Source organism: Peromyscus californicus, unplaced genomic scaffold (genome assembly GCF_007827085.1).
Source record: "Peromyscus californicus insignis strain IS unplaced genomic scaffold, ASM782708v3 Scaffold_6__1_contigs__length_162567912, whole genome shotgun sequence".
In the NCBI taxonomy this organism is placed as follows: domain Eukaryota; kingdom Metazoa; phylum Chordata; class Mammalia; order Rodentia; family Cricetidae; genus Peromyscus; species Peromyscus californicus.
Window position 1 is genome coordinate 45,745,358 of NW_026294584.1, and position 25,572 is coordinate 45,770,929.

Sequence of the window (25,572 nt, forward strand, 5' to 3'; positions counted from 1 at the left end):
AAAGTTTTATTCAAAGAGGACAATTTTATTAAAGTTTAAAAGAAAAACCCCAGGGCAGGCAAGCTGTAAACCTTAACAGATGCCCAGAGGAGGGAAAAGGAGAAGAAAGGTGGTGGTGGTGGGGGGAGCACCATGATCCTTGAATTAAACCAGCACAGCAGGCAACCACATGGCAGTGAGAGAGACTCGGAGAACGAGTGAAGCCCAAGAGTCAGCCAAAGCATGCCTAGAAGGAGAAAGCAGAAGAAAAGCTACATGGTTCTAATTCAGGCTACGGACAGAGCAGCGCGGCTGTGTTCTGTAATTTCAATCAGGGGTGGGAATCCTGGGAAAGAAAACTACAGTATCTCATTACAGGAACAAGTATGCCCATTTCCTTAGCATGGCTTAAGGTAAGCCATTCTTTCCTAGAGATGGTTCCACTTCCCAGAAGAGTGGTGCCCTGGGCAGGGGATCACTGGATTAACTCACTTGTTCTGGGTAACTTGGAATGTTAGATCAGTGTTATTCACTGCTTAGAATTCTTAGACAAGGCTGGTTCCCTAGTAAGTCTCACACCTACCTGTCTGCACCTCCCCAGTGCAGCAATTACACACCGACCCTTACAGACTGAGCTGTCTCCCTAACCCTAGACCCCTTAATATGTATCCCTAACTCCCAGAACCGTGTCCACCGCACAGAGGCTATGCGAACTTGGACTTGGTGAATGAACACAGGGACTCAGGGCAATGCCCATGGTTAATTCAAGCAAAGGCAAGAGTGGAGTCAAGTAATAGGAGCTGTTGTCTATGGCAGCATTTACAACATCCTTACTAGGGAGGCTGCCTGGGAATTCTAGACAGAAACTTTCTTGATGTTCCCAAGCATCATGGGCCACACAGCAGTTCCTAAGCTGCCTTCTGCTGATGTACAGTATTATCTTTCCTAGTTCGCAGCTACATTTCTGTCCAGGGGTAAGGAAGCCTTTTGGGCTCCAGGCACTGATACACTCAGGTTCTACATGAAGCACTTTAGTGTGGAGAAGAGCGGGTGCTCCTTTACTGTAGGTTCACAATTTACATGTGGGTGCTGAAAAAGCATTTTGAGAACACAGAGGCAACTCAAAACAAACCCCTGCCATCCACCCAGCCAACGTCTCACTCATCCTCTGCCCAAGCGGACTCCCACTCTGGCCATGCAGCTCCCCTTTTGTGCTTGGCACAAATCACTAACACTGCTCTAAGGCCACGTGGTATGTGAGGTTCCTTCGCAAGACTTGGTGCTCATGCTTCCGGGAATGAGATGCAAAGCCATAGGAAAATGTGCTTTGCATTCTGGTTTGATACTGAGATGGAGGTCTGGGATGCGAGATGCAGAGAATGGCATCCCCCTTGACTCCTAGGTGGCACAGGCTGTGGTAATAAGCAGATGGCTACAGTCATCTAGCCTTTGACCTTGACTTTATATATCAGCAGGGAGGTGGGAGCAGGGGGGGGGCTAGGCTTCCAAACCACGCTGTGGGCACTGACAAAGGCCACCAGTAGCCAGGCCCCCAGCAGGCTGGACAGTGAAGGCACCTTGCAGGAGGTTCCTCAAATGTGAGCCAGTTGGTGTCCATTTAAGGCATAGCTAGAATAGAGTGGTCCCCAGCAAGGACTTCTGACCTCTGGCTTGCACATTTGCATTTAAAAGCCATGATGGAAATGTAATTTTCTCGGAAGGCAGGCTTATATTCAAAGCACACAGCCTTCTCAGCACAATGACAAAGACCTCAGCTGGAATGGGTTCTCCCAGGAGAAGTAGAGGAGGCTGCGTGAACGGTAGGCAGAGAGGTGAACGAAGTCAAAACTTCCTGCATAGGGGAAATCTTTGAAGTGTGGGGAGGCCTTGCCTAATCAAACTCACTGTGAGATGCTCCAAGCACTTCACTAAATCCCAGTGTAGCTATTTTCCGTTTAGGGTTGACTTGCTTTGAGGGAGTTTTGGGAACTGAATGGGACAGTTTTAATTTTCAACTTTCTTGACTAAAAGCAAATACGCTGGTCAGATATCCTGGAATCTAACAGGGAATTGACACTGTGTTACCCTCTAAAATACCAATGCACTTTATCACAGTCTAGAGAGGACCGTGGGTCCTGGAAGGTGGGAGAGATCTTCGACATAGGTGATTTTTTTTGCTTCTCTTTTTACACTGAAGCAATTTCCTGTTTCTCCAGCAATATTGAGGCTGGAGGCCATGGAGGGAAGAGTACAACATGGAAGATAAATTGTCATCTTTGTCACTCAAACTCCAGCTGGACAGAGAATGCATTTGCTGGTTGTTTTCTTCCAAACTCAGGCAGGGCCCAGTGACCCTGGAAGGCACGGGAAGTTGCCTATGCTCGGGCCACACACAACTCCTCTGGTAAAGGGACCTTACCCAACAAGGGACTCACACCTAGGTCAGAAACAGCAAAACCACCTTCACTTGTGGTTCTTACTTCAGCTAGTTCACTGAGGCACAGGATTGGAGAGTCCCAGGAAACAGCCCCCATCACAGGGAATCCTCCGCACTGAGCAGCGGTTGCTCTGGAGTCCTGGCAGTCCAAGGACTCCAGATGAACCAGAAGCATTTGAGTTGGAATTGTTCAGATGTTTCTGTTGCTAGGTCCAGAGAGAGGCTAGGACAGGGAAGGGCTCCTGGATACTAAGACTCCCCCTTAGAGCCAGTGTTGTGGGCTTGGTTATAGCTCAGTTGGTAGAGCGCCTGCCTAGCATGTGTGGAGCTCTGGGTTGATTCCATCCCCAGCACCACACGAACTGGGCATGTTGCACCATACCTGTAACTTCAGGTAGAGGTAAGGCGATCAGAAGTTCAAGGTCATGTCTGGTTACATAGTGAGTGTGAGGCCAGCCAGGGCTGCAATAGACCCTGTCAATAAATAAATAGACCAACCAGTACGGCATTCTAAGGATGTGAAGTGGAACCGTGAGTCCTTATCCCTTTTCTGTATGTATTTCCCTGTTGGTTAAGAGAAATAAGGCACAAGAGACTGAAACTTGTCAAATTTTACCCCCTAGAAGACCTGGTGTGTGTGCGGGTTTGCCTATGGTGGAATGGTTTCTTAAACAGAGATGCAGCTCCGCTGTCTGTAATCATCAGGGCTGGTGCAGCTACAAGATCTGTGGTATGGTCTCAAGTTTCTAGGGTGGTTTGGACCATGGGTTTTAGTTGTACAATCTGACTATACATCCTAGGTTAAGCATACCTAGACACTGAGTAAATCTCTTGGACCAGTGACTGCCTTTAGCACATCCTAAGCTGGGTATACCTGGCCGCTGAGTAAATATCGTGGACCAGTGATGGCCTTTTGCCCTTATTCCTTCTTTAGAGAAACAGTCCCATTTACTTGATTTAAGTAATTGTGGTAAGCATAAAGAATTGTTAAAGGATGAGAGGTCATACAGAACTGAAAACTTGGGAACTGGAAGAGAAGATGAAAAAAAAAAATAAGTCAAAGGAAAGGACCATAGCGAGTCACTCTAGTGAGAATCCTGAGGACTTGGCACCTCCAAAGTCCTGTGCACCCGTGTTACAGCCTCAGGAGATGGGGGGAGCTTGAACACACAGAAGAGTTTGGAGGAGAGAGAAAAGTGGCGAGGAGAGAGGTGAAGGGGCTTTGGTAGGAGGGAAGGTGGCATCTAGAGCCTATGGATGAATTTCAACCCATTTACTCCAAATTTCAAGTCAGGACAGAAAGTCCAGACTCCTAATTTCCAACTGACTGAGCCTGAGTCAGTCAGCTGCTGTGGGGCATACATGGGCACAAAAAGGTTGCCGAGAGAAATTTAGATAAATAGAGCTTAAGCTTTAAGCTGTTTGTGCAGAGAGTGGATACAAATGGTACCAGAGGAAGTTAGTTTACGCTGTTTGTGCAGAGAATAGATAGAAAGGATGGCTAAGAGGAAGTTAGCTTGGGTTGTTTGTATGGAGATTAAAGATGAATGGTGAGAAAGGAAGTTAGCTCAAGTTATTTATGCTAAAAACAGGAGATGATGTCAGGGCATAAACAACTTGTAAATAGGGTGACCTTTAAAATGATTGGTTGGTTCCTTCACCCCCTCCTAGGGTTCTGAGGTTTTCTGGTATAAAAGAGGCTTACTGCCTATCAATAAACGAGTTCTTGCTTGACTTGAGTCCCCTATGGGTCTGATTGTCTCCCGCTTGCCCATTCCCCTGCACTTGCCTTTCCTTGGTTCCAGGCCACCTCTTCACAGGTACCTAAGTTCCCGGTGGGGCAGGTCCCCACAAGCTGCTGCTGCCCTTTTGAACTGTGAGCTGCTCTAATCTTTACTTTCCATGAGTATGGCGCATTGTTATTAGCCAGAGTTCCTGTTAGATAATGGGTCTGTTGAACTTACTCCTCTGGGGTCTGCTCTCATGGCTCATGGCATGTAGGCATTTGGCAAAGGCCATCTATTATACCTTAGGCTGAAGCATGCCCCCACCCCACTCTAAACCATGTGACTGCTTGTTCAAGACTAGGCCAAAGACCGCTTAGGACTGCTTGCTGTAGAGGGGTCTCACCAGCTGACTGAAGGCCATATGCCACACATGGAGTTATTGAAGATCAGCCCATCACTTCTAAACCATTCCATGTTAAGTTTTCTGTAAGCACTGGCCTCTCAAAGAAGACTCATGCAGCTCCAGGCCAGCTGTGGTCTGCAAGCTCACCAGGGATTTGTTGAGGGTGGTAACCGCTAAGTATCCTTCTAGGCACTTTATTCTCGACTTGACAAGCTAAACTACTGTAGTCTAAGATCTGTTCTACTTAACAGGAACTCCAGGAGCCTCATTTAAGTCACAACACTCTTTCCAAGCAGTTCAGGGTGTCCTAAGAGTTCAGGGTGGCCCAGCCACAGCTATGAAACCACACATAGAGATATCTGTAAAGATTTAGAAAAAGACATCGCCCCACCCTCTGATGTCCTCCGAGTACTACCTTTCCACCCTTGCACCCACCATGCATATCTACGATAAGTTAACAGCTAGTGGTTCCAGAGACAGCCCGACAAGCCACCCCATCCACGGGCTTACCCAGCTTTAGCTATCTGACACCTCAGTGCTGCTTTCCCCTGCCAGCGACAAGACTGGCAACCTGGGATGTGCCAAGTTCTTGGCTCCAAATTGTAAAACAAAACAGTATAGGAGGGAATTTGCAAGTTAGCTGATTTGCAAACACTACAGCAAGCCACCGTGTAAACATTTGTTTCTGTGTACCTATTACTACTCTCAGGCAGTTGTTACCTGGATGCCATACTGACAGGATGGAAGTATGCTGCTTCTTGAATTACACTGGCTTCTGTCAGTCACACTTCAGTGAACCAGCTGACGGTGCATCATTAAAAGCTAAAACCAACCCACCCAGCCAATAGAAGAACCTGAAGCAAAAACCCTTCATTAAACAGCAATCACAGGGTTGCTCAGTAATTATGGAGGGAGGGTCTCCACTGTCACTCAGAATCAACATCAGGTCTCCAGGTGTTTCCCATCTGATGAGGCAATGCCACTCTGAAGGTGCCAACAAAGGGACCTGGATAAACAAGAAGCCACACACACTCAGGGGTGTGTTCACCCCAACTTTCTCTAGAGGAACAGTAGTTGGGCACGTGGGTAATCTTTCAATGTTCCTGACTCCAAATACCACTTTTCCTGAAGTCACGCAAAGCCACATTTACTAGGCCTCACAAAACGTGGTAAATGTTCCAACTCTTTATGTGCTTGAACACTGAGTCCCACTGGTCCCTTTCCACATCAAGACAGGCAGATGTAGAGGGGAGGCAAGGTCCTCCCATAGTTGGCAGGCAGAAGAGCTGGAAGCCAAACTCAGATGCACCTTACTATAGTCTATTTTTTTCTTAAGGATTTAAATTTTATTTATGTATGTGTGCTTCTGTGTGTATGTAGGTTTGTGAACTTGGGGGCCAGAAGAGGGCATCGGATGCCCTGGAAAGAGTTACAGACAGTTGTGAGGCATCAGATAGGATGTTGGAACTGAACCCAGGTCTTCTACAAGAGTAATAGAAGCCCTTAACCTCTGAGCCAGCTCTCTAGCCCCTGGGTATAAATTCTTAATTACTTGGTTAAACTCTCCACAAAACAAAAGTACATGGAAATTCTACATGACAAAAGATGACATCACAGAGCACAGTCATTTCCTCCTGTTTCCCAAGAGGGGCCACTTAGCTAACAGCTCACTCAGATCCTAGGATGAAGCTCCAATCCTCCTGGAATATGCAGTTACAATCAGGAAGTTTCAATGAATTGTGAAACTCTAGTGGTTGGTTATTGTTTAAGCACGTTCCTGGTTCCACAGGGTTGGAAGGCCCTTATGAAGGTTATCTACTGTTTCTGGCTCCAGGCAGAAAGACCTTCTGTCATCCCCAAGAAAGGAAGGTTCATGCATTGGTAAAATCTTCCTGAATCCACCTACCTGAGAGGCAAGCTACAAGCATCACCTCCCTGAGAGGCTCTGCAACCAGCTTTGGGAATGTGTGGGGGGCTGTGGTGGAAACGCAAATGACCAGCAATGCAAGGCAGTGCAATTCACCACCCAAACCTGCTACTCCAGCCAAAGAACACACAAAGCCTTAGCTAAAATGCCGGTCTTTGTCAGAAAATAGATTTATTGTTGATAGTGAGTGAAGTTGTCAGTATTCACTACAGAGGTTGCATAAGCCAAGGTTCGCTTTATATTGATAAAAATGCCTTATTTCACTTGCAATCATAAACATTATTCCAGTGAAAGAGGTACATTTTCTCTCCTTTCTTTCTTGCATGATCACCATAATAAGTTACAATGAAATAGCTCCTCTATAATGAGAGAAGCGTACACCCAGGCCTCACAGCCCAGGCGAGTGTACACTGTTGCCCCAGCCCAGTACTTTCTTGCTGTCTCTCCATTTGAAATAGTTTAACATCCCCCCTCCCAGCTTTCTCAGAGTGGAGGTCACTAAATGGTGGAGCCTGGAATGAAGAGAACATTTTATGTCAGTGGAAGTTGGAAACAGAGTACAAAAAGGTGCAGTGGACCGCCTTTCTCTTTATTCATTTGGGGGTTTCATTAACACTTAACAGTGTTCTTTGATGACTGATCCTGATCTAGACCTTGGCTTCTGAAACTGTTGATCAAAACACGATATGATTCTGTCGAGTCCATTTTCCAATGCCTGTCTGTCTTTAGTGGTCTTCTCTTTAATTGGGGCATTTTCTTACTAGGAAAAGAAAAATGTTCCACCTCTGGAATTAACGTTGAAGGAGCTTTGCATGTTCTCGGGGGTAACTTTATCCTCCCTTCTCCAGCATGCTCTGCAAAAGAAACAGAAAGTCTAAGTTTTATCAGCAGGAGGCAAGGGCAAACAAATGGCGGTAACTATTTAGGATGATTACAGTGCTTTTCAAATACCGGCTTCCAAACTATGAAACAAAGCATATACTTTCTCATCTCAAAATACCACTGCCTCTGAGCAACATCCTGCTTCATCAGTTCCAATCTCCAAATGACCCACCCACCGGCATCTGGGAAGAACATGGTCTGGAGGATGGTGGGGAGGAGCTGTGGGTCAGCTCCATTACCACGGACATCTGGAAACAGGGCTACAAGTGACAGGGAAATTTGCTGAGGCAGTCAGTGTGGAGTTGGTGGGGCACAGTACAGCAGTTACACCCAACAGCTCTTGAGGAAGAATCTCATCTACGAACCAAGCCCAAGCTCAGAGATACCACCTGGCTCTGGGGAGAATACAGATGTCCACATATACGCAACACCCAGTAGCAGTACAGGCAGGTCTCTTCCCAAACCATGCAAGTGCTCTCTTTACTTTCCAAGTAATGGGAATGGGGACCGTAGACAAGAACCATCAACAGAAACTGCAGCCAGCTGGGCAGGAGGTACACGTCCCCCATTCTTATAGAGCCTTAAGAATGAAAAGGCAGTCATTTCCCTTTGAGTTTTACAACCACCCAGAAGGAGGGCAGGTGAGGCCTGCAGCTGCCTCTGCATCCCGTCCTCATGCTCCCATGTCCCTGCACCTGACACCAGCTCAGCTACTGAGTCCTCACTGCATTTAGTTAAGAGACAAGGGAAAGTTAAGACATGTACCCTTGGGAGATGAGAGACTAAACATGGTAATAATTTGCTACTTTTTACTTATTTGCTAAATATATGCTAAGGTTTATTACGAAAAACACATGTACATGGTAAAAACAAAAACAAAAAACCCAAAAACTTGCCCAGGAAGAAAGCATACACGGGAAGAAGGTTTTTGTTCAGACTGCATTCAGGGAAGGTAAGAAAGAGTTCAAAAGTTCTGCCTGGCATGGAGGGCATTTCTCTACGGTTACAATGAAGGAGGGCACTGCATCCTATGTCTCACGATAGTCAGAATACGGACAGAAAGCCTGGGCTGTGGGTGGGGCGAGGATGTGTGTGCAGCAGTGGACAGTGAGGAGCCAGGCAGGGCAAGCATGGACATGAGGTGGACAAGCTTCCTGCTGGCCACTGGAAACACACGGGTATCCAACCAATGCTATGTAAATAGGAGAATGGCAGTCAGGAAACTGAGCCTGGCATCCTTGGCACAGTGAACTCAACAGGGGGGAGTGTGGAGGTAGAAGACCCAGCAGACTGGACTAGAAACCAAGCCAGGGTGTAAGAAGGAAAACACAGGCACAAGGAGCCCAGGGAAGAAAAGAGGGCAGTGAGAAGAGGTTCAGGTGGACCCTTAGTGACGGGGTGTGGGAGGGGACACTCAGGGAACAAAAAAGCACAAGATAAAACTTAGTTTTCAGTTTGTGGACTGATTTTTGATGAGGCATCCCTACAGGACTCTTTGGAAAGAAGTTACAGGTTGAGGAAGAAGAGTCAAATGATTTAAGACAAAGAAGATGGGGCGGGGGCGCGGGAGGTACAGAAAATGGAGAACAAAGAGTAGAAGAACAAACAGGGGATTTGAGCCCTAGAAACACAGGATGGACAGTTATCTCATTATTCGAGGGTCTGTGATTATAGGTCCCTATGTGGTCTGGGGACATGGGGCACTAAAGAATAGACTCAAAGGCAGGCAAACTAGTGAGTCAAACAGGAAGTTAGAAAAGCACAGGTCCAGAAAAAATGAAGGACAGAGCAGAGGAAGCAAAAGCTCCACACGGCGGAGGGGCCAGGAGAAGGCACACTGCACACGGCGGAGGGGCCAGGAGAAGGCACACTGCACACGGCGGAGGGGCCAGGAGAAGGCACACTGCACACGGCGGAGGGGCCAGGAGAAGGCACACTGCACACGGCGGAGGGGCCAGGAGAAGGCACACTGCACACGGCGGAGGGGCCAGGAGAAGGCACACTTCACACCGCGAGGGGCCAGGAGAAGGCACACTGCACACGGCGGAGGGGCCAGAAGGCACACTGCACACGGCGGAGGGGTCAGGAGAAGGCACACTGCACACGGCGGAGGGGCCAGGAGAACGTACACTGCACACGGCGGAGGGGCCAGGAGAAGGCACACTGCACACGGCGGAGGGGCCAGGAGAAGGCACACTGCACACGGCAGAGCACACTGCACACGGTGGAGGGGCCAGGAGAAGGCACACTGCACACGGCGGAGGGGCCAGGAGAAGGCACACTGCACACGGCGGAGGGGCCAGGAGAAGGCACACTGCACACGGCAGAGCACACTGCACACGGTGGAGGGGCCAGGAGAAGGCACACTGCACACGGTGGAGGGGCCAGGAGAAGGCACACTGCACACGGTGGAGGGGCCAGGAGAAGGCACACTGCACACGGCAGAGCACACTGCACACGGTGGAGGGGCCAGGAGAAGGCACACTGCACACGGCGGAGGGGCCAGGAGAAGGCACACTGCACACGGCGGAGGGGCCAGGAGAAGGCACACTGCACACGGTGGAGGGGCCAGGAGAAGGCACACTGCACATGAGTGCACTGCTACCAGCACTGGGTTTGTGGGCAAAATCAAACCTCTAACTGTGCAAGTTAGACTCTGTCTGCCACTGTCACAGTGTCATAGCATTTCTTCTAGGCTCACCTCTTTTTGACTTGATCTGTGTCTCCAATTACACAAGTGGATACTCTGTAAATACCCAATATGCAGACAACCTCACTGCCCAGTTCTTTACTACATGCACTATGGAAGCCAGTCTGAAGCAGATCTATATTGAGACCATTTAGGGCTTCTGGCTACTGGAGAGTGCCTCTTTTGAGTGATACTCTATGGCCGCTCTGTATTGGGGGTCATGGGCCCCACATATAAGGTCATGGGAACCTTAAGCATTGTGGCATCTGCCAGGTCTGGATCACATGGCTCTGTCTCTCCCTATACAGTTAGGTGACAGTATGCCTCTTTTCAGTGTTGTGACATAATCTGCAGCTAGTGCAACACAATGAAAGCCATAGTTAAAGGGTTCTCTGAGGGCTTAGAGATTATTTTAGCCATTCTTTTCTCTTCAACCCTGAGCAATTACAGATGAGTAATTTTCAGTCAAATGCTAGCAATGGTAGACTTTCCAGAAGAAAGACAAGCTGGGCCCTGGCCTGAATGGGGATCAGAACCCATTAGAACACAGGACCACAGATACATAGTACACTGTACTCACACTCACCACACCCCCTGCCACACAAATTAAACTCCAATCCCTCAGAGACGGCACAATGGCTCAGTGGAAAGCTGAGGGGCTGGTCTACGCACCTGCTGTCACAATGCACTTAGCTGCTGCCAAAGGGTGGCCGAGGCTACGAAACGGCCCCACTGCTGTCAGAGACAGTAACACATGCAACAGCAAGTGGGGTTTAGAAAGATGAATACACGGATAGACATTCCGTGTTATTACTATCACAGCTGTGCAGACGAGACCTGCTGAAGGCTAGGGTCAGGGCCATGGTTGGAGGGAGCCCCAGGACTGACAGGTCTACACTGCACCTCTCAGGCTGTCCCATCTCTGCATCTTCTGTATCTAGATGCTGCTGGGTTGGATTTCAACACTGCATAAATTAACACTGCATAAATTAACATAGGAAATTCCCTAAAGAATAGAGGGGAAGCTTTGCAAGTTATATTAAAAAAAAAAAAACCCGCTGCTTTCATTTAAGGAAATGCTAACACTTAATCTTAATGTGGAGAAAGAATTCCTCGCTGCTGCTCCCCATTCACATATCTGGGTCTGCAGAAACGCCTTTTGTAAATAGCTGCACAAATTACCAAAAGGAGTGAATGGCTCAGGCATCAACACTGCTCTTTTCCAAAATCTCTTTCGGTTCCAGCCACTGATGAGCTCACACTGTCAAACAGGAACAGTGCCCCTGGAGACCCAAGATGGTGTGTCGTTTCCACTTATTAAAACGATCTCAAGTGCTTTTCTCAAATATTTTTGTTACACAGTCATCTAGTCAGCCAGTTTCTGAATCTCAGCTTTTTGCAGAGGCTGACTACCCTAGCAATGAAAAGCCACTGGCTCTCTCAGTAGATTTAAAAGGACTTTAAAAGCAAACCTGTATTGCTAAGCAATCATTACAGAGAGAATGGGATTTTAAAAGAGACCACAGGAAGGTTTTCATAATGGCGGGGGGTGGGGTAGGGGTGGGGTGATGGTGGTGCTAACAGAGCAGCAGGTCCTGAGTTAGGTACAGCCTCAGTATGGAGTTTTCACTGAGGAAAGACAGGAAATGCAGGGGTGCAAAGGAACAGATCTGTGATGGGGAAAAACCCAAAGAGGACTGTGGGTGAGGAAAGAAGGAAGAACACTCTATGCATCCAGCTTCTGAGAAGCCAGTTGCCTGGGTGCTGTTCCTCGTGATCTGGAAGTCTATGAACTAACTAGTTTTAGTCTCAGTGTCTGTTCCTTCCAGTCAGGGTCATGCTTTGTTCTTCCTGTTTTTGTAGAAGACACCAGTCAACTTTGCCTGGATCTCGTTCATATCATCCTTGTCTCTGTGTGACATTCAAATTAACTCACAAGTAATTAACTATTTATACAATTTGCCACAAAAGCAGACAAAACATTAACAGACTGTAGCTAAAACTCTTGGAAGATGAGCCCTAGGAATAAAATACCTATTAAGAAAAATGAAAATCTAGCACCATGGTAATATATTAAATTCAATTTTTTTTTTTAAAAAGAGAAAATGTCATAAAGCAATGTATTACTCTTGGAAAGCAGGTGAGAAATAGATTCCTAGGATAGACAGGGCTTGGGGGGCATGAACGTTTGGAACTCAGCTTGCTTGAACAGCTTCAGACCTGACAGGCAGCCACTCTGCAGAGTGAGTGGATCATCTGTGTACAGCAGCCCAGCTCCAAGATGAACAAATGACACTAGGTGATGATACAGAATGCATGGAACGTAATAAAAACATGTCATCAGGGGCCTTCCTGCAAGGCTGACCTGGGTTTATCTTTGTGCTTTCTATTACACTAGATGGGCTCCTCAATCAGAGGCAGGGGATCTGAGAACTGTCAGTGTGATGTCAGCCTAGAGATAGGCTCAGGGCTCTTCTCTTGGCACCTGCTGTGAGTGCTAGGTGACTGGCCCAGGACCACCTGCAGCTTCAGAGGGCATGAGAGGGCAGAGGGAGAGCACTTCCACTGGACTGGCTTCTGCCTTCTTCCCATTGCTTCAGAGACTAAGTTTAGATGCTTTCCTAGGGATAGTGAGTTTAGACTGCTGCTGCTAGGTGGTCTGGACTGGTAGCTAGTAACAGTGACCTACCTTCTCATGAAGGAAAACAGACAGAACCTGCAGGATTTGGTGAAAGTTTGGGGTGTCTGAACCCCACTTCTAACCTTCCAATTCAGAATCAAGGGGGAGGATGGGCATGTGCATTTTTAACACTTTTCAGAGATTGTGAGGTTCACACGTGTCTGTGGCCTCCTGGGTTTGAAATGCAGAGCAGGGGGTGGACTCTGCTCGAATATGGCAAATTTCCACTCTGGAACTATGCAAAGGAGAAGATGAGGTTGGGCTCCCGACCTCCACGTCCTCATCCTCCAGCTCCAATAGCTTGGCTGACATGTCACAGAGAACTCACTTCACACAGCTATGAAACAGACTGCTCTGACATTAGGTTTTTTCCTCAAGAGCCTGGATTTCCAAGTAACAGCCACCCTGTTTCCAGGACCTTTTCAGGCTCAAAATCATAGGGGAACATTTTGAAGCCCAGCTGAACAGAAGTCCAAATTACCGGGAAGGTAAAATTTAGTGTCCTTAAGAAGACTGAAGAAATTTTGCCTAGACAAATTCCTCCATACCTGCTGATCTTGTAGTCCTCTATTTTGGAATTAACCAACACTAGAAATTTCATTTATATTTTATAAATGAGAGGACGGGGAACATTAGTTTTGGGAAGTATAATACCACATTGAGATCTAGCCTCACTGGTCAAGGTCTTGACTCTACATTCTCTCTGTAGCCAGGGCCCTCTCTGATCTCAACAGTTCAGCAGGGAGAACGGGTCTCAAGAAAAATGTATTTGGCTACCAGCCTACTCCCTATGTAATGATTTAAGTCTCTGCCCAGTTTATGGACCTCTGACTGCCCTGCTATCTGACTTCAAGCCCTATGCAGACCCCAGACCCTTGGGAAACTCTTGGTCCTGATTCTTCCCATCATGTACTCTTACTGCATCTCCAAAGCCTCTCACCTCCCAAGGACTATATCTCATAGAGTAAGAGGTATCCTGGTACACTAGGAGCCTGGTGCTGGCTAAGGCAGCAGCATTTTGTAATGGAGTTCTTAGCTGGAAGGCTATGTATGCTTTGGCAGGCAGCTGGGGATGGCTGGTTTTCCCTTACTGGCTCTGGAGAAACTGAACTGTTTCTAGCCTCTCTGGTCATTGGATCACCTTGATTGTCAGGAACGTAAACGTGAGGACAGGGTATGTAGCTGAGGCCACACAGCAGCAGACTAGTCACAAGGGCAGCTGACAGTAAATTCTAGGAGGCAAAGGCACTAAAACCTAGAAACCACAAAATGAAGATGCTACTACTAAATAGACGATGCCTCCTGAGCCTATATCTACCTCTTGCTCTCCATCATGAATGCAGAATAAGCTCTTGCAGATAGAGCTTCAAGCCCTCAGTTCAGCAAGAAAAAAAACTAAAGTACTAGTCATCATGAATAATCTGGAACAGGGGCAAAAGCACTACCCAATATCCCTACCATCAGACTGTTACAGGAGAATCACTTTAGGTTTTTTTTTTTTTTTTTTTTGCTTTTTTGTGAATAGCAACAGGGCTGAGAAAATGCTAAAATGCTTAGAATTCTTGCCTACAACACTGTAGGTGGATGTTAAGGCAGCGAGATGCCACAGGGAATATAATGCTGATCTATAAGCCAGCCCTCCTTCACTTTAAAAATTAGAAGTTGAAGCCAGGCGGTGGTGGTGCACATCTTTAATCCCAGCAGAGGCAGAGGCAGGCCGATCTCTGTGAGTTCGAGTCCCAAGACAGCGTGGGCTTTCACACAGAGAAACCCTGTCTCAAAACAAACAAACAACTCCCACCCCCAAAACAGAAGTTGGAGTGCCAGGCATGGTACTGTACCCCTTTAATCCCAGCATACAGCACACAGAAGCAGACAGATCTCTGTGAGTCTGAGGGCAGTCTGGTACACATGGTGAATTTGGGGCCTGCTAGGGATACACACACAGAGGACTTTATCTAAAAAAAGATGGAAAAAGAAAAAAGAAGTTGGGGACACTTTATATTATTTACTCCTGGATTTTTATTCTCTTCCCTGTTTACAAAGCCCCATATAAGTCAGGTGTGGCAAGACTAAACGGGAACCAGGCTTTAATGACAAGAAGGGGCAATTCAATATTGGGAAGCTTAGAAAGTCAGCAGGTTAAGCAGGTATGGGGGAGACATAAGTCTATGTCAACTGATGCTCCATTTTCAATGCTGTACTTAAATAGCTAGCCAATAGCTTTTACAACTTAGAAATAATATTAGAGCAATTTAGTGTCTTTTTTACCCTCATAAAGAATACATAACTTAATACACTGACAATAAGTCTAAACGTCTCCCGTCAAACCACAAGGGACTGTTTAAGAATAGCTGAAGACTAATGTCAGTGAGTGGAGGAATGGGAAGAAAGGCAAAGCAAGGCTAAGGAACATCCGGAAATTTTCCTACCAGTAAAATCTATTAGTCTTCCCAACAGCACCCCAGGGACCTGTGAAAGCTCAACCTTATGAGTCACGTAAAAGTGGAGTGGACTATTGTAATGATTCCACATGGGGAACCCTTGTACAGTGTCGGAAATGGAGTGAGACTTAATGGCTGCTGTCTTGTTCCTGTCCAGTACATTCTCTGGACCTACCTGGAAGGCTAGGAGAAGGGAGCTGGTCCACCTGGAACTGCTAGACTAGGCAGTGAGCACGCTGTGTACTGACAAACTTTCTTCTAACAAGGGGGCAGAACTGGGGATCTCGAGGTGAGATTTTCTTCACAGGGAGCAGAAGGGCAGCCTTGTACCAGAGGATGACAGCTGCCAGTGATACAGATACCAGGTCCCTGCCGCCAACATGGTATGGCCTTTCAGGGAGCAGGCAAGTGGCCTCTTGGATCATGGGCACTATCATCTCATGTCCTATGTGTGCCGTTTCAGCAGCCTGTCAATGTTCATTTTGCTATTACTGTTTTCATTTTCCCTCACTGTCTCAACTTGTATTTGTGGATGATAGATGTCTCTTCTTAAACTCACCTGCTCCAAAAACAAGTACCACTTTGTTTATCTTGAAAATTTTTGTTTTGTTTTGTTTTCATGGCATGTTACATCTTGAACTAGTTGTTAAATTTACCATCATGACATCCCTGGGTTTCAACGCTCTCAACTGCAAAATGGTAAAAGAAACCATTTCTATTTACATCTCAGAGTGTCATAAAAAACATGTAAGAGTAGATGCTGAAGTGACCTTGAAATCCTAAAGCCTAAAGAAATGAAAGGGTCCGTGTTTCACGGTTCTTAGCTATTTCAGTGATGTCCAACCTATGGCAAGATTTTCATCTTTTTGATATTACTCAGCTACCATCCACTTCCAAATAACTGAACATAGAGTTGTGAAATACTAGACTCTAATCAGACTAGCTGCAAGTAATAAACCACATGGCAGGCTGGGAAGTGAGTGGGAAGGAAGGTGGGTCTCTTTTTCAATCACTAGAATCATTTCATGATTTTCCTACTTGATGATCCTGAACCTGGGAAAAATGAAGGTGGACTGAGTATTCTGCACAAGTGAAGCCATCACAAAAATCACCCAGTTCACTGAAATCAAAGCCCAAGGCCAGGATCTAGTAAGAGACAGGACGTGGTAACAAACCCAGACCCACCAGACTCTCCCCGGGACTGCACTGTGTGCCATGTATTATCTGGTTGCACACTGAGTTTATTTTTTTTTAATTCCATAAATAGGACCCAATGACACCACAGGACTAAGTGTGATTCAACAAGATCTCATCAGTCAAGGGTGGAGCCAATGCTCCAAGGCATGTGGTATTGCCACTTCAGCAGTACCAGAAATCACATTGTGGAAATAGGCACATGTGTTAGACACCAGTCTTAAAATATGCACCTTGACACAGCCACCTTTTCTATCGATGACTCCATCCCACCTCCACAAGCCTCTATTATCAGATTAGAAAAATCCATGAGCCAACCTATAAGTCCCAAGTGCTCAGGTAGTATTGCTATTGAAGGTCGGGGACTTAAGAGCTCATCAGAGGCTGTTTGTGACAAATAACAAGCACTAACTTAAAATCAGCAGCATTACCTCTAGCAGGACTTGTAAAGAAAAGAATCCCGGCATAACTCAGTTACGCAAGTACCGATATAAGCAAGTAACAGACAAAAGCAAACCACAATGCTTTTTAAGATAACATGGGCTTTTAAATCTTGATTACATTTTTTCCCACTTAATGTTAGACAATAGCAACCCTCCTTTCAGATATTTATGGACTGTTGGAAATTTACACTAAGTGGTATTATTATAACTGGAGCAAACTGAGTTACACAGCATGCCTTCTTACAGCCCAAACACTAGATTTAGATGGGTGAAAAGATCAATTCTAGGGAGTTTGTCAGAAGAAAGAACAAAAGTTTCCAACAATTTATGTCTCTCCAAACCACATGCACCCAACTATAAAGCAATTATGTGACCTGTTAAAATTGCTAATTTGCTGTATGGATATCAATAACTTTCTAAAGCATATAAATTAAGAGAAACTATGCATCTTATGAGTGTCATATTATGCAGTTGTGAAGGATCATGAAACATATGAAAAGAGGGAAATCCTTTCCTAAATATGACTCAGGTGTGTGAGTGTGAGTGTGTGTCCCCCGGCTTGTGGTGGTTTAAAAGAAAATGGCCCTCATAGGGAGTAGCAATATTAAGAGATGTGGCTTAGCTGGAATAAGTGTGGCCTTGTTGGAGTGTGTCACTGTGGGGGTGGGCTTTGAGGTCTTACATGCTCAAGTTATGCCCAGTGTCACAGACTCCTTCTGTTGCCTATGGATCAAGATGTAGAACTCTCAGCTCTGTCTCCAGCACCATGTCTGCCTGTACCTGCCATGTCCTGCCATGATGATAATGGACTAAACTTCTGAAACTGTAAGTTAGCCCCAGTTAAATGTTTTCCTTTGTAAGAGTTCCTGTGGTCATGGTGTCTCTTCACAGCAAGAGAAACCCTAACTAAGACACTGCTCTAAAGGGCTCTACCAACTGTTGGGGGAATGATTAGTGATTGAAGGATGGATTTCTTTTATTTTTGCTAGACTTCTTACTACTTATAGACTGCAAGTTTGCTAGCTCCTTAATTTATACCCTTCTTCCATGCTGACTTTGAATAGTGGCTTAGGAATGGGAGGTATTAACAATGAGGATATAACCATTGGAATCATTAGAAGATGAAAGGTTCAGAACAATAAAGTATATTTTTAATATATTTTTCTCCCTGCACAGAGAGAATTCAGGAGCGCTTAACTCTTTCTTCTGGCACAGGGTCTCGAACCCAGGACTTGGAGCATGTCAGGCAAGCACTTACACTCTTCTTTTACTTTTTACTTTGAGAGGCTCTCATGAAGTTGTTCAGGCTGTCTTTGAATGTGAGGTTCTCCTGCCCCAGTCTCCAGTAGCTAGGATCACATGCCTGAACCACCAGGCCTAGCTAGAATCTGGACTCTTCTGATAGTGAACCGGATAGAACTTAAGAGCTAACCAACTGATTACAGACATTCTTGATGAGGAACAACTGAGTTTAGAAAGCTTTCCCACATGTTAGGTCCTCACCACTGTCCAATGACAACTGGGCTTTCTATTTTTCAGGCATCCAGTCAGCACACACACCCACCTGTTTGGCATGGTTGACACAGTGCATGTACTGGTTGGCCAGAGCGGAGCAGCTGAGGGTCTGCTGGGTGTTCTGGCGGTAACACTGGAGGATTTTGGTCTGCAGATCTGCACAGACTGGATGATATTCATACCGTCTGAAAATAAAAGAAAGATAACTGAGACAAGGCATCCTCAGTCACTGTAAGGGTCAAAGTTAAAGACTAAATAAAACACACAAGCCTAGTCCTGAAAATGATACCACTGCTCTTGCTCTACAGCCTGGTCTGGCAAGTCAGAAATCTGCCAGGCCCAACTTCTCTCTGGCATACCACAGCCAGCAGGTCATGAAGGTCTGTCCCCTGCAGTATGGTCTTCCATCCTCACTGTTATTACAGAAATCCCAAGTACTTACACTTCCTGAATCCAAGCAATGACCTCTGTCTGGTCTTTGTGTCTACAGGCCCGTCTCTCTCCACAGGTCACCCAGAGGGTACTTTGTAGTCCATCAAGCCGCTCTCTATTGCTTCTTTAATGACATACAAGGCTAACAGACACTGATCAGGCTCCTGCCTGCCTTTAGCCCTTGTTGGACCCTGTACCTTGCTGCAGCCTGGGTAAACTATGCTCAGGGTCCAGTGTCAGGTCTCACATCTGTGGTCACAAACTGCTTGTGAGCTGGGAGATGCTTAGCACCCAAATTCTCACCCTTGCAAGTGTAACTGAAAACTATCTCCTCATCTGTCAATGCGTAACTGTGTAACCTGCTTTGAAGAACTCCCACTAGTTTTCTGCTCCACACAGTCCACGTTTTCACTGCCCATGTCACGGAAAATCATTGAGTGCAATCCACCAGCCTACATTTACCAGAATGTAAATTCCAAGGAATTATGTTTGTTTTCTTTGTGACATTCACTATTCAATGTGGATACTTTTTATAGAAGCCATACAATAAGCTTGTTGAATGAATAAAAATGGGTAAACATCTAAAAGTCCTCCAGGTTAAATTTTCGCTATTATATTTACAAGTCTCAGATTTTAGTTGGATTGCTCTCAGTGAACATGCCATGCCAAACATAATTGTTTCCACAAAGCTTATAATACACACTTGAAAATAATAAGCCAAATGAATTATACAAACAGAAAATATTCTTGTTTGTATGACAGGAGAACTTGAGTTATAGACTAACCACAGAGAGAGAAAATATGCAAAACAATCATTAATCTAGGAATTTGTGCTTTTTAAAATTAGTTTGTTTAATAAAAAAAATGCTTCCAGTCTTATCAGTTCTGTCTGAAATTTAAATGTGTTATTTCCATACATCCCTGAAGTAGCATTACTTTAAGTTTAATGGGTTCTAAACACAAAAGCCCCAGAGAACACAGGGGGATATTTCCCATCAATAAGGAAACCCTTGGGTGACAGTTTGTTTCCTCATTACTTTTACCCAACGTGATAAGCTAATGTATGCTTTGCTGGAGTGGAAATGCAAACCATTTGACTGTCCTTGAGGGAATCTTCTTCCCACTACACCAGAAAGGAAGTAGATGTACAGGGGGAAATGATCCATAGATCTTACCTAACACTGTTTACTTTTTCATTCAGTACTTTACTACTTTGTCTAATACCTAAGAACAGATTTTAAGTCCAACTCCAGGGGTTTCGATTCTTTTTAAGCTTTTGATGCTCTGGGCGTCCGTGGATTTTTCTGGACCTGAGCTTCCCTAATCCCCAACAAATGAACATCAGCATCAAATGAACATCAGCTGTGCTTCCAGAAGACAGCCTCAGAAAACCACTGACCAAGTGATGACAGTAAGACTCGGGTCTGGGTACATGATGAATACAGTATGACTACGCGTCAAGTCAGCTGAATGCGGCAAATACATGGCCAACAATGCTGACGACTCACACAGAGAGCTGAGCTATCGAGCTTCTGTCCCAGTGCTGACAGAAGACCAAGTCTAGGGGCAGAAAGGTGGTGGGGAACAAAAACAGGCCTGAGCAGACCCACGGCCCTTCACCAGTAACAGACAGGTAGCAAACACACTCACACACTGTATATGTTTACACACACATATGTCTATATTTTTCTCAAGACTATTGCAATAGGCAGTTCATTAATGCCACTCCCTCTTTAGAAAGCAGCAATGCAAGTCATAAGCACTGACCCTGAGCTGAGCACTCAGTCATGCAGGTTCAAGTCCACAAGTTATTTACGGTTTGAAGTGTATCAAAATATACTTTTATCACCACAAATCAATACGAGTACTCGCTTTCCAAGCCCTTGATTTCCTGTCTGGTAGTCTGTTCTCTGTGGGCCATCATCTGAAATCCTTTTGGTATACATTTTAACCTGTATTGATGACTAGATGCAGAGTGGGGGAAAGAACAGTGGAAATCAGCATAATTGGCCCCCAGTTCCTCCACTGACTCGGGTCCATTTCTCTTGGACTCATCTGAATGGCACAGATCTGCTTCCATATTGATCTGCAGGGCACGTTATGCTGTCCTAATGCACTGTTTTCACTCTGGAAGATGCTAAATGAGATTACCGTCCAACATTAGAAGGCCATAAAGCACAAGCCATGGCACCTTCCATTCAGGAAAAGGGCTTCAAAGACATTTCCAATATGCATTATGAGAAACCCTTCATATAATCATAGAGTCAGCAATTGACTTTTATTGACTGCTTTCATGCCTCCTGAAGGAAAAAGCCACCATTAGGCAAAAATAAGAAAAGGCAGAATCCCAAGATATTTAGGTTGGAAAATTAAATCTTAGTTGAAAAGGACATTTAAACAATTTAAGAAAGGCTGAATGAAGGGATGATAAGTGACAAGGTAACAAGCAAGATGAGTACAAATCTGGAAAACACAGGACAGTGGTAAGGGAGACAGCTATGCAAAGGGGACTGTTAATAACAAAAAACACTTCTCTTTCTTTTTCTTCTTTCTTTCTTTTCTTCTTTCGCTTATGTAATCATTGGGACCTTTTAATAGAACCCACTCTCTTCTTTCATTTCTTTTACTTTTTTGGGGTTGTAGTTTTTTTTTTTTTTTTTTTTTTTTGAGACAGGGTTTCTTTATGTAGTCTTGGCTATTCTGGGAACTTGGTAGGTAGACCAGGACGGCCTTGAACTCTGAGATCCACCTGCCTCTGTCTCCTGAGTGCTGAAATTCACCCCATCCATATCTTCAGTGCATGGCCGAGGGGCTGGAGGGGAGACGCAAGGGGAGGACTGGAGCCCCAAATATGAGACCAAAGAACAAAACCCCAGGAGGGCACTCTTCTTCCTGTGGCATTTGGGAGCCAGCAAGACTTTCCCTTTTTTAGCTAATGCTTAATGGCAATATTAAAAAGCATCTAGGAAAATATACTCAGAGGGTTTTCTTCTTATACTCACAACAAGCCCATAATTGATCCCCTGGAAAAAAGACCAGAAAGGGAATCAGGCTGTTTCTAATTTTCCAAGGGTTCCAACCACCTGGTGATGGACATAAAATTATCACTACCATGTCAGGTTATTTCCTTAGGAGATTTTCATGAAGGATGAATTAATTGGTCAAAGGGAGGGAAAACACTCTGGGTACAGCTGAGGCTTATGTAAGCAGTACCTAGAAGCCCCTCTCAGACCCTCAAACACAGTGACACTTGGTTACCAGTTCTCTGGCTGTCGGGGCCTCATGGCTGATGGCTCTCCCACTTTCATGTTTGAGAATCTTCTTTGACGTGAGTCAGAGCTTTAGAAACTACTTATCCATCTTTTTAGTTCTGCTAATATAAATGGTACATATAATACGGTAACTTCAGAGAAGGAAATATATGGAGATAGTTCAGAAGAAGTCATGTGGTGACAACCAGCAGTCAGAATTCTCAAAGCTCTGGGGAACACAAGAGTCATTCATTGTGAGTGCAGACACAAAGAGGATCGTTTCCTTGTATGTTAACCAGGAAGTACCCTGTGAGAGGTCTACAACACTAAGATGAAAACCTACTGGGGGTGTGTTCGGGAGAGGGGGAGAAAATATGACTTAATGAGATATCTGATGCGAAAGGCAACACTGTTTTCTTACCAGGACCCAACAATGCATCTTTCATGAGGTCAGATGTTTCATGTAACATGGTCGTGAAGGGAAACCTCTCATTCTTAAGGCCCAGCTCAAAAGCTATCATTAAATTATACCGACTGTTTTTTAGATGTTAGCCCAGTGGCCAGTAGTGCTGCTTTTCTTTCAAAATGCAACACTAAGTCTATGCCCACCACCAATACTTAAATGATATGTTACTATTTCTTACCATTCATAATAATGTCATAAAATTCAATGAAAAGGATTTAAAATGCAGTCATTGTTTATTACATTTTCATTGTACTTTACCTTATAGTATCCTAATATTAATTTTCACAATAAAATATAAATAGCCTCTTCCTAATATTGAGAGATCCGAAAAACAAACTTAATTTCAAGCATATCTGGCATTCTTAATAATTGCTAACCATTCATTAATGATGCCTCTTATCTGAGCTTTACTCAAATTTCCATAATTATGCATTAGAGGCCAAATACTGCTAACAGGCGCCTGCCTTGTTTCCCATTTGTTCTCACATACATCGTGTGATGCAATGTCTTGAAAACTAACAATTCAAGATGCTCCCCACAACAACTACTACTAATGCAATGTTAACTACTCTGCTGCTGTCTATTATCACAACACAAAAATAGCCCATAGCCTCTGCCAGCCTAACATTAAGTGGCATGGATCTCGACTACAACCGGCTAAGCACTTAGTTCTGGGGTTCTCAGCCTTCCTAATGCTGTGACCCTTTAATACAGTTCCTCAGGTTCTGGTGCCCCAACCAGAAAATTATTTTTGTTGCTACTTCATAGCTGTAATTTTGCTAATGTTATGAATCATAATGTAAATATTTTTGGACATACATAAGAGTTTTGCCAAAGGGACTGAGAGCCACAGGTTGAGAACCACTGACCTAGTTTAACAGACCAGCTAGGCTGACAGAAAGACCACTACTTGTACTGAGTGCACACCATTAGACAATACAGTCAGCCTGGGTGTCCTAAGGGAAACAACCCAGGGTAGATGTACACAGGAGAGAGTCAGTATTCCACATCTGGAGACTTACCCAATGCCAGAGAGAAAATATTTTTTGGGAAAAAATGCATCTATCTAAGCAAAGTGCTGGCACACACCTGCAATTCCAGCACCTGGGATGCAGGGAGGTTGGTGTGGCAGGGTCAGTGAGAGTTATGGAGACTCTGCCTCTAAACAAAACACCTGTACCAAAGAAAGTTTTTCTGGCTAACAAGTACTTACAGGTATCAATCAACATTGTGCTGGATATTATACCAGTCTAGGGGTAACTGAAAGTTTCAGGAAGGATATACATGTAACACACAAAGACTAAGTCGTTCTACATAGGAAACTTGGCTATCTGAGTAAGGATACTAGCATGTGTTGAGATCTGGAACTAGCCTCCCAGGAATCCAGAGGGATGAAAGCTGACTTACGAAGAGTTCTATTCTGTAAACCTAGTGCTTGAAGGATGAGAATCTAGCTCCAAGTACTTTAATATTTAATGTTTTAGTTTTAATCTGCTGACTTTGAAAAAAGAAGTGAGAACCAAACTCAGTAATCTGGATCCACAACAGAAAGGTGACCGGGAAGGAGGGAAAAGAAAGCAACGCCAATCTTTCTGTATTTACAGTCCTGAACAAAAGGTCCAAAGATGCTGTAAGGAGCAACATGGTCCTATCCCACCCAGATCAGATGACCTGGCATCCCCTAAGTGTCAAAGTACTACATGATGAGAATGTTGGATGCATAAGAACATGTCCAATTCTGCAGTGTATTTCTCCTTTCTTATTAATTAATATTGGGGGTACTCGGAGTTGACAGGGCCAGGAAGGACAGAGGAGGAGTCAAGTTCAACAGCATGTGTCCACATACTGACTACTGGGGCGGGCAGCTGCTGGAGAACAATGCCCTCTGACACTGTGGCACTTTGTAACCCAGCTTCTTTTCAGGAGCAAAGTTAACTCCAGTCACCACTCTTAGCATTTTGCTAGCACCACTGAACCTACATGGAGTTCCATGGCCTGGGTTCATGCAGTACCAGTGAAGAACTGGAGAGTACCACCTCTACCCCTGACATCTGGACTTAGAAAAATGGGACCATATGCACCTCAGAAGAATGATGACCCTTACTGTTTGTAAATAATCTTTTGAACAAAAAAATGTGTTACTCATTCAGGTGAAAAGATCTGTGAAGTCAGGCATCTGGTGTGAGGCAAAGAAAGAACTAGGTTAATTTTTACTTCCATATCATGACTTTCTTGACCCATATCTGGCCTATGTACATGGTTTGTTATCTCTAAACTGGAGAGAAATGAATTCTTTAAGGGATCTGGAGTCAGAGGCAATGTTAGGTAGAGTTAGGGGACATTAAGACTATAATGGAGGTCAAAGTTTTAATTCAACCCAGAAAAACTGGAAGCCAACTTCTAGATCATATCTTGCTCAGGACACAGTGGTTTCTTAAGTTCTCATCATTCTACAGCTACAGACTACCACTGTCTGGGTTGGGAGACTTGACTTAGAGCCATCTTTGTCTCCCCTTTCCCCTTACAATGACAAGAATATCGTTATTGCCCAATAACATCGGGCAACAGTGCAGCACTAAAAGGCTGTGAATGACTTAACCATGCTTGAGCAACAGCAGCAGTTCACACTGAGCATCCCAGGTGGAAACGGGACCTCTTGCCTAGCACATGGGAGAAAAAGAAAACCTAACTATAGTTCATAGGAGCGAGACTTGGTTATGCAGTATCTGGGGACATGATCCTTTGTTCTCTCAGATATCTGCAATGAAGAGATGTTCCAGGACACAAGTTGAGTTTACAGAGGACACTGAAGGAGACAAGTAACCTTACACACCAAGTGTTCCTATTTGAACAGCTCAGTAAGAGGGCAGCCCGGTTTACTGCACTATTATACTAAAGACAAGCACGGCATTGCCTCTTACCTGACACTTTGTAAAGCAACTCTTTAATTAGACAACTGGGAACAGGAGAAGCTACGTATACACGATGCATCAGCCCCAGCTTTTCCTTACACATGTGTATCTGCACAGTGCCCAGAACTGAAGCTGACACAAGTTCACAGGAGGCATCTCACTCATGGGTTTGTGACCTATGTTCATTTCCC

The 25,572-nt window shown here is 45.0% G+C and overlaps 1 protein-coding gene across 2 annotated transcripts in view; it reads right to left on the minus strand.

Annotated features, from left to right (window-relative positions):
* Positions 1-6,614: 6,614 nt before the first annotated feature.
* The window catches only part of Chchd3 (coiled-coil-helix-coiled-coil-helix domain containing 3), a 281,829-nt gene continuing 262,871 nt past the window's right edge, over positions 6,615-25,572 (minus strand). For both annotated transcript variants that reach the window (XM_052720434.1, XM_052720433.1), the window contains 2 exons: positions 18,370-18,505; positions 6,615-7,327 (listed from right to left, as the gene is read on the minus strand). In XM_052720434.1, coding sequence (XP_052576394.1) covers positions 7,304-7,327; positions 18,370-18,505 — 160 coding nt within the window. In that variant the 3' untranslated portion in view covers positions 6,615-7,303. The remainder of the gene's footprint in view (positions 7,328-18,369; positions 18,506-25,572) is intronic.